Consider the following 10,299-nt stretch of genomic DNA (forward strand, 5'->3'; position numbering starts at 1 on the left):
AGCTGTTTTGAAAAAGTCAACCCAACGTTGTCTTCGGCATGAGTTCAAAAGCTAGGTGATTTTTTGGGCGTATTTTTGTTGACAGATTGGTGGAGTGGGTGGTCTGTTCTTTTATTTTTAGCCCAAGCTTGGTGGCACGACTTCCTGTGAGGAGCCTTGACATGGAATGCGTGGCTTGGGTCAGTTCTTTGTAAGCAGCCGTACAGTTTACATACGCTTCGTATTGGTCATATTGGTCATATTTTGGGTGGCTGGAACGGATTATCTGCATTTACATTATTTCTTATGGGAAAATTTTTTTCGCAATACAAATTTTCACCTTAAGAACTCGCCTCCAGAACGAATTAAATTTGTATGCCGAGGTTCCTCTGTAATTCTGACACAGCTGTAAGACGTCATCAGAAGTGATTGAGAAAGCTCATGAGGCCTGCAGTGGCGTGTGGAATTAAGATGGGGATTACTTTCTCGATTACCCATTTATCAAAATGCCTCGGAGAGCATGGAAATAAATAGACAACAAAAAGCAAGTCAAAGGAAAAATAACAGCAAGGAACAAATGAAAGACGAATTGCGTATTGAAGGAAAGACTCGCGCATCGACCGGATATTGACAAGCACAGATTTTCTATTTACTGTGATTAGTCTTCGGAAGAGACGTGACATAATTACAGACTTGAAACACTTGAAACGCTGGAAATAAAACGTGTGCAAAAAGACTCAACCGTAGTGCTTTCAGAATAAAAGTAAGTCTAGTGAATATTTATACATCCCAGGATGGTATATGTCTAGACTCTTCTCTGTTGAGGTGATGGAACGAACTTCCCCTAGATGTCCCCGAGTTATTGTCTGTCTTCAAACGATGGATGAAGACCTACCTCTTCCTGAAACTAGCTTTTATTTCCCCTGTTCCTCCCAACAGAGTTTTTAGGCTGATGGTATCCTATGTCCATGACCTAGTGAACCAGTGCTGATGTATTCATTAATAGAGACATTAATAAAGCACTTTTGTATGTGGCTCTGGATAAAGCTATCTACCAAATGCCAGAAATGTAAATGAAATGTAAATGTAGTGAGTGAGTTGTGGGCAGTGGTGGCTCATGTGGTTGATCAGATGGTGAGGGTTCAAGCCCCAGCTGCCACTGTCGGGCCCTTGAACAAGGCCCTTAATCCTGTTTGCTTTAGGGACACTGTATTATGGTACTCTGATCCCAACTTCCAAAGCTGGAATATGTGAAGAAAGATTTTCACTGTGGTGTAATATATATGTGACAAACATCAAGACTTCTTCTTCTTCTTGGGAAGTGGTAGCTTATGGTTAAGATGTTGGACTACTGATCAGTTTTGTTTAGTATTGTCTGTTTGTTGTTATGTTGTCTATGTAGCACCAGGGTCCTGGAGAAACAGTGTCTCATTTCACTATGTACTGTACCGTGTCGGCTATATGTGGTTGAAATGACAATAATAGCTTCTTGACTCGACTTGACTTGACTTGAGAGATGAGTTCGAATCCCAGGTCCACCAAGCTGCCATTGCTGAGCAAGGCCATTGACCCTCAGTTGCTCAAAAAAATAATGAGATAAAAATTGTAAGTTGCTCTGGATAAAGGCGTCTGCCAAATGCCAGAAATGTAACTGAGATAGTAGAAATTTCTAGAAGGGAAGGAGTTGGTGCTGATGGAGCAGCATGGACCTCTCTGAGGACTCGTCTGTCAGAGCGCATCATCACACCGGACAGTTAAACGGATTTCAGGAACATTGCATTAGAAGAGATTTACATTTCCTTTCGATTAGAGCTAAAGCGCTTCACATTACACCTCCAGTGGAAGTGGAGATCACGTTACAGGTATAATTAAGAAATGTGTGTGGAATTGAGTGGAGACGGTGTGTTAATTACGACGCATGAGGAGCTGCGCTCAATAAACCCGTACTGCATGCGGATTCAGATGAAGAGATCAGACTGAGTCCAATTAAAGTGGCTGAGCTGATCAAAGCTGAAATCATGCTGAGGAACATCAAATATTCCTCATGTTCATGTAATCTGTGAGATTAAATGTCCCTGATCAGATTTTATTATCTTTTTTTTTATATGTAGAGGTTTGTGAACTCGGGTGAACTGAGCTGCTTCGATATTCCTACTGATGTTAAAGTTACTCTTTATTGCTGTGTGAAAGAAAAAATGTTAATTAAATCATAGCTTGCTCTTGGGGTCTTGTGAGCTTCTCGGAAGGAATCGGCTGGTAGACTCCAGGTTTCTTAGGGTTAAACTTGCTGCAGCTGATTTTAGAAATCCCAGAAAATTTAATTACAAATAAATAAAAAGAAATGAAAAAAAGAAAAAAGAACATTATTATTATTATTATTATTATTATTATTATTATTATTATTATTATTATTATTATTATTATTAATAATAATAATAATAATAATAATAATAATAATACATTATTTAGCACCTTTATCCAACTGTTTTTTGTTTGTTTATTTATTTATTTAGGAGATTTTCTATTTTATCACTAAAATAAAAACAATACTAGTAGTTATAATAATAAAAATAACAATAATGATGATTATTGTTGTTGTAGTTATCACACTACCATCAACAACAATGAAAATATTATTGATTTATATAGCATTTTTATAAAAGTTTTTTTATTTATTTAAAAATACTTTATTAATATGTTTATTTTATTATTATTTTATTTACTACTACTACTACTATATAATAATAATAATAATAATAATAATAATAATAATAATAATAATAATAATAATAATGTTTGTTTTCTAGAGCCCAGTTTCTTATTTTTTTTTATTTGTTTATTATTTATTTATTCATATTTTTATATCTGTGAAAAAAAAATTAGCATTAATGTTTCATAGTCATTTTTTTTTTTTTACTGAAGAATAGCATTTAAAAAAATAATTAATAAGTAAATCTCTTCTGACTCTGTAATTCTGTATGCGGAACCGCAAGTAACTCGTATCATTTACATAAAAATGTAAAAGAGCCTCAGACTTGTGCACAATACCACCATATCATTATTAAACACACATTTGTCATTCATTCAAAGATGTTATATGCACTTCCTGTCTTTGTCTTCCTCTCTCTCTCTCTCTCTCTCTCTCTCTCCTTGCCTGTTTTTTATATCTCCCTTCTTTGTTCCCTGAATTGTATTTCTTTGCAAAGGCAGATGAATAATTCCTTTAAGACCAGCCTGAAAGACTTGCTTTTACTTCGTGGGGACAAACAAGTCTGGACTAATCGGTTTATTGACTAATTTAAATTGGAAGGAAAAAGGCCGAAATGCGAGAAATCGGATTTTGTGCTCTCTCTGAGCTCGCACTTGGCTGTGGATATAAAGCAGAGCTGAGTAACGATCAGGTCAGCTCGCTTTATAAACCACTGAATATCTCACTTAGCTGCTGGCTGAAGAATCACACATAGCTGGCACACACACACACACACACAAACATTCAGACAGTGTAAATTAGTCTCCCAGCGATGGAGGCAACAGAAGAGTGAAATAAATACAGAGACGAATCATTAGTCTGAGGCTTCTAACGTTTCTGCCTGGGTGAATTTTTTTTTGTTTGTTTGTTTGTTTGCTTGCTTGCTTCAAATATTCACAAAGAGCCCTGCATAAAATCCTCTAACTCTTTAATCATGAAAATTTGGTCATATGTTACACTGACCTTAGCTTATAAAGTGTTTATAAAACATTAATATATTATCTATTAACCATTTATTAACTATTACACTATTTGTGCCATAATGATGCATAATGAGTAACCAAATGATTAATAAACAGCTCTCAGGTTTTATTTCATATCTTTGTTTTTATATTTTCAGCTTGTACTTGTTAATGTTTAGAGTTTTGTTTGTGGTTTATTGGTCCCTTAAATTATACATGGCATTTCTTTCCATAAGCCTTTATTAATTTTCAAAACTTTGTTCACTGTGACATATAATTGAATAACCCATAATGTATCGCCTGTTATACTTCATAAGCTTGTGATGCTTTCCAGGTGACTTTACATATGTAGGGAATCAGGACAAATGGATGAATTAGGAAACAGCTGACCTTTGGATAAAAAATAAATAAATAAAACAAATAAATAAATAAATAAAAAAGCAAATATGAGCATGAGTTTATGAGAAAAGAATATTTTTATATATATATATATGGGTTTTTGTTTATTCTGCTTGTTTTTTAAATTATGATTTAAAGCATTATTATTATTTTCTTTCTTTCTTTATTTTTTGTAAATTATATTCTCTCACAGTTAATATCTCAAAATACTCTTTTTGGTGACTTCTTGTAATTTCAAAGTAGGTGTGCAAACTTTTGTACTATGTACTTGATTGAAGTTTATCTACACATTGTATTTAAGTATTTCTATTACTAAAGGAAAGAGATGGCTTGGATTATGAACACTCTAAGTGTGCAAAAGTTTTCACCCCCCCAATCTGATAAGTAGTGAACTGAACATGAAGGTTAATGTGTCTCTGCTTGTCCGTGTCTTTTAGGTATGACATGCCAGGCACGGACTTCCTACACCGAGGACGAGGTGTTGTGGGGCCACCGCTTCTTACCCGTCATGTCTCTAGAGGAGGGCTTCTTCCGCGTGGACTACTCGCAGTTTCACAGTACGTTCGAGGTTCCCACGCCACCCTACAGCGTGAAAGAGCATGAGGAAAAAGGTTCGCTTCCTTCTCCACTCGCTGTGCCACACCGTGAACGCGTCTTCTCCGTCAACTGCTTGGAGCTGGGGGCGGAGCAGCCCAGCCTCGGAGGCAGCTCCTCCTGCAGGCTGCCCAGCAAGCTCCAGAGGATGAGCTCGTCTGGGAAAGAGGAGCTGCCCAAGAAGGTTCTGCGTTTGAGCTCCCAGGCATCGGAGAAGGCGTCCAGCACAGGCGATTTGCCCCTCAAACTGCAGCGCATGGGCTCCGGTCCCGGCCAATCAGACGACTTCCATCTCAAAGCCCTCAGGGTGGGCTTCGAACCCATGACCATGTCCACCGGAGACCTCCAGCAGAGGAGCCTTCCCCCGATGCCATCACCCATCGCCCTGCCACACACTCACGCTCCTCCACATACTCCTCTGCCCTCAGCTGGAGCCAGAATGGAGGATAAGCTGCCTGCTAAACTGAGGAGGATGAACGCTGACCGCTGAGGTCACAGCGACTTCGTTGTTCTTTGTTGCTGATCCGGGACTTGACACGATTTCAGTCCTGCATCAGCAGGAAAGAACAACTTCTTCTAACATACATAGAGCATATATAAGAGAGGTCAGAGGTCATGGATGAACTGCAGATAAAATCCTGACGGAGAGGTGGATGGACTGATCCATGCATGAACAGCAGGGGGTATTTAGTCGTTTGGATGCGTGTATGTTTGTATCCGTTTCACACACTACTGGACTCTAGATGGGACTCCTGTTATTTTGGTCCGTTTGCACCAACAGGTCAGAACCGTTAAAGATAAGAAAGGCCGCACTTTACTCCGGTTACATCATCCAAAGGTACTAAGAAAAGCTGCTAGTTAGTACATCCATACGGAACTCGCTCACATTTCTACATTCAACACACTTTTATTTGTCATGTTTGCTAGTTAATTGATGCACCTTAGTGTCTAGGGATGCCTACAAGACAAAACTGTCAAATTGTCACAAAAACAAAATGATTCCCATTTCTCTGTATCAGGCATATAGGCAGAAAAATAATGCATGCAGAATAAATAGCTTACAGAGAAGACAAAAGCTCCTAAAAGGAAACAAAATTTCTCTCTCTCTCTCTCTCTTTTTCTCTCTTTTTCTCTCTTTCTCTCTCTCTCTCTCTCTCTCTCTCTCTCTCTTTTGCAGTAATCAAGTTGTAAACATTTCTAGTTTGTTCTGGCACTACATTTTTCAACAGGGTTTTTTTGGTTGTTGTTGTTGTTTTTACATCTGAGCAAGGCAAATTGCATTTGCATAAATGACTAAAAAGATGTCAAAGATGTTCCCATAGATTTGCTTTGTGCGGCTCAGCAACGATATTTGTTTCCACCTCAAATACTCCTGACCTGGCTAACATCCAGTTAGCATGAAGCCAGTTAGAATTTTGGGTGCTATAGGGTTAAGATCATGTTAAGTAATGTCACCACTGGCATGCTAATTAAGAATCTTATCCCACAAACCATATTGTTGCTTATTTTTGTCTTATGTAGTGGTAGACGAGAGTCCTGCTTTTTAGTCTAGTATCATGGCTAGCAGACAATAAATATATTCAAGGTTTCTTTGGCTTATTTTCTTATTGGACACTTTTCTAAAACTGTTTACAGTGCTCAAAAACTCAAAACGCACATGTTTAAACACCATCAGTGCACTATTACAGCCAAAAGTATGTGGACACCAGCCATATGTTGGACTTAGACCAAACATTTGCAACAAAATTGGAAGCAGAATGTATTTGTATGATGTAGCTTCACTGGAGCAAACACTGTTCCGGCATGACGATGCCCCTGTGCACAAAACGAGCTCCATGAAGACATGGTTTGCTAGCTGGAATGGAATAACACAATTATCTGAGACAGAACTTGGACCTCAACCCTATTAAACCCCATGAACTCCATATTAACGTCATGCCTTTGGAATAAGATCCTCACTAAGCATATATGGCCATCATGTTCAGGTGTTCACATACTTTTGGCCATATAATGTATAGACAGATATCAAAGTACAGTATAGCAAACAAGCGTCTACGAAAATCTACGATACACCTGGAAAATCTTCAACTTGCTGTTAATCAGCGCTGAACTTAAGGGACCGTCAACAAAGTGCACGTAATTAAAATGCATGTTCTGTGAAAATGCCAAACCTTCATTATTAATGACTACATCTCTAAACAATTACAGTAACCAAAGCAGCCCAGACGACCTAGCCCAATCAAATGCAGCATAAATGTCACTCGTTTTCAGGAAATAATATGAGCAGAATTTCACTAAAAAACGCATCGAAGCGTGAACATTTTGACAACGGTCCCTTAATATCCATTTACCTGCCAGTAAACCATTAAAATAGCTATTAAACCTAGTCTAGATATGAGTAAGGTATTTGAATGAAACCATTTTGAATATTCTTGTTATTGGACGTGCTGCAAATATCGCATACAAAACTCATTTTACCTTCAGCGCTGCACGGATAAAGGTCCTTATTAACACGAGCTGAATATCATAAATGGTTTATTATATTCTTCTTTCTATATTATGCTGCTTCTTGTGTAATAACTGCTGCCCTGTTCTAGTGCAGGAAGCAGGAATGAATGCGAAGCCTGGAGTGTTTCTGTTGCTCTACAGTTTCCATAAATAACAAAAAAACAAACAAGACCTTTTGAGTGACACAAGAAAGGAAAGACAAGTTTGGAAAATTCCTCCAAAACACATTAGTCGCCATCTGATTATGCTGACGTCAACGCAAGTTCATTACGATTATGACAGATCGAATCGATAAACGACCTGCTCTTTAAGGTGGTTACCATGGCAACAGCTTATAGCTTGTAATACCTGTGTAAAAACTAGTAACAAAAAAAATATAACATAATATAGTTGATGTAGCGGATTTCATTTCCACCCAGAAAGCTATTAACTTGTTGGTGCAACGGACCCCTAGCACTCTAGCACACACACACACACACACACTCACAAATCATGTGTGCATGCAGTTACACTTCACCATCTCTGTGTAGCACCGTCTCTCATCATAGTCCATTAGTTTGGATATGAATAAATTATATTTAAGAGGCTTCGTTTGTGGTTATTATTACACTTAAGCATCAGGTCATGGTTTAATAAACTAATGTGGCATCTTTCTACAGTCTTTAAGGAATAAAACGCATGCTGTTAAGACAAAAAAAGACAAATCAAATATATCAAATACATATTTGATATTTGAGACAAATCAAATATATATATAGATTTGTCTTTTTTTTGCCTGAAATACTGCCTGAGCTGCTGCTTGAGAGAATGAATGAATGAATGAATGAATTAATTAATTAATGAAAACCTTCTGACCAATCAGAATCGAGAATTCATCAGCGCTTCTGTGCTATAAAGCCATATTAACTCCTATGAATTATTCAGCATCTACTGTGGGGTGTAGTAACGAGCGTGAGAAATGTAAATCTGGATTCGTCCGGCTCCTGGGTCATTAAGGGGTTAACGCTCTGTAATGACACTGAATTTGTGATCCAAATGACCATATTGCCACACTTTTGATGTGCAGGTGCATTATCCATAGACGTGGGGTTGCGTTCGACATCATTTCCTTTCACTGTTTATTCATGCACTGCAGATGTTTTATTCATGTTATATCAAGACTGAGCCGATGTTGCATGAATAAAACAATGTTGGGAAACAATTATTATTTTGAGTTCCAGCCCAATTAGACATATGAGATTCAAATGCCCTTGAAATAAACAGTATTTTTCACACTCGGGTTGCGGGAAAGAAGCTGCTCTGAGCAGATGCCTAGAAAAGTAATGTCATGCCTGGAATTGTTAATGTAGCACTGCCCACATCATGGACGGGTCAGTGAGACTCATTATAAATTAGCAACGGTAGATCAACTATAATTCTGAATAATAGCTGAACAATGAAAAGTGAAATCCTGCTTGATTTCTTGCTCACTCCTTGGCTTAGAAAGAAGTAAAAGTGGTGGCCTATCGCAAAAGGAGGCTGAGAAGAGGACAAGCAGTTTATTAGGAACAGCAAACATTTCCAAAAAAAAAAACGTTAATGCAACATCAGAAAAACAGGCAAACTGGTCAATAAGCAGCGAGCAGGACGAGGATGAGGACGACTGCAAACATTTCTGTCTCTGGATCAAAGATGTTCAGAAAGATTAGCCGATTTCCTTTATGCGGCTTAGCAGTGATGTTTGTTTGCATCTCAAATGCTGCGGATTCGGCTAAAATACGGTTAGCGTGTAGACAAGTGAATATTGAAGTGATGCTAATTAAGAATCTTATCCAGCAAACCATATTGTGACTTATGTAGTAGTACCAGAGCCCTGCTTTTAAAGTATCATGACTAGCACTGCAAAATGTATTGAAACAATTAAAAATAACATTTGACAACAAAGCTGTATTAAAAACTCCTTTCTCTAAAGATTATTTAAATCAATGACACCTAAAGTGTCTCATTATTACAGACAACAAATATATGTAAGGTTTCTTTGGTTGTTTTTCTTCATGGAAACTGGGAAACTGTTTTAAGGTTTTATATAGAACTCACAGATGGACACACTGAAGAAGATTTGGGGTCTACAGAGCTCATAAAACCAAGAAAATGACATTATCAAAATCCAGTTAACACATAAACAGCTTGATACTGACAAGACGCTGAGCAATACTGTGCAAAGAAGAAGGGTTTAAATAGACAATGTATTCGAGGGAGGCATGTGAAGGTAACCACCAGTGACAAATTAGGGTCAGGACATGACATGAACCAAAACTAAACAAACACAGAACTATAAAAAATACACAAGCGAGCTCTGTAGTGCAGTTCGGCATGGACATGGGATTCCTGACATGGTGCCATGGTGGGATTTACTTATTAACGTGGACCTCAAGACAGCCAGGATATGCAAAAGCTTCAAATTTTTTCAAAGCTAGACTTGCAAGCGGTCCAAAGCCCAAATTACAGTGGAAATTATTGCCAGTTTCTCCTGAACAAACTAAATGAATGATATTAGTTAAGAATTAATTCTTGAAATTCTTATTTTGACTGTAGATCTTACATAAAGTGGCTATAGTGCCATCATCAGACCATTATGGGAAAAATGGTGGTTAAATTTTTTAGACTAAAACATTTACTGGTAAAAAGATGATTAAAGGCTGTACGTGGAATCATATAAAACCGAGAGAGGGTAAAGAAATAAAAGAGTTTAAGAAAGCCTTTACTACACCAGAACCTGTGAGGAACTTCTTCTTTCTTTTTATTTATACAAGTTATTTCGATTTCCTACACATTATCATACAGACAGTGATTGCAGACTCAATGCAATGATGGAATTGGAGGCAATTTAGATATTATTCATTAGAATAGATGCACAGATTGTTTTAATCTACATGATACACTGACGCATTCACTTTCGTGGCATGCCGGCAAACATCTACAATTGAAACGCATTCTGATTTATCTCATATTTATTCAAATGTTTCCTCGCAGCCAGGAAAATTCTGGGGACCTAATCATCACCCACTGAGAAATAGAAAGCATTTCCTGCCTCTCTTATACCACAATGAGGCTGTAAGATTGTGCAGT

The 10,299-nt window shown here is 37.6% G+C and overlaps 1 protein-coding gene across 1 annotated transcript in view; it reads left to right on the plus strand.

Annotated features, from left to right (window-relative positions):
• Positions 1–9,022, plus strand: part of kcnj19a (potassium inwardly rectifying channel subfamily J member 19a) — a 42,639-nt gene extending 33,617 nt beyond the window's left edge. The window contains exon 3 of the mRNA XM_058375745.1: positions 4,527–9,022. Within this exon, the coding sequence (XP_058231728.1) occupies positions 4,527–5,173 (647 nt within the window). The 3' untranslated portion in view covers positions 5,174–9,022. The remainder of the gene's footprint in view (positions 1–4,526) is intronic.
• Positions 9,023–10,299: the final 1,277 nt, after the last annotated feature.

Source organism: Hemibagrus wyckioides, linkage group LG02 (assembly GCF_019097595.1).
Source record: "Hemibagrus wyckioides isolate EC202008001 linkage group LG02, SWU_Hwy_1.0, whole genome shotgun sequence".
Lineage (NCBI taxonomy): Eukaryota > Metazoa > Chordata > Actinopteri > Siluriformes > Bagridae > Hemibagrus > Hemibagrus wyckioides.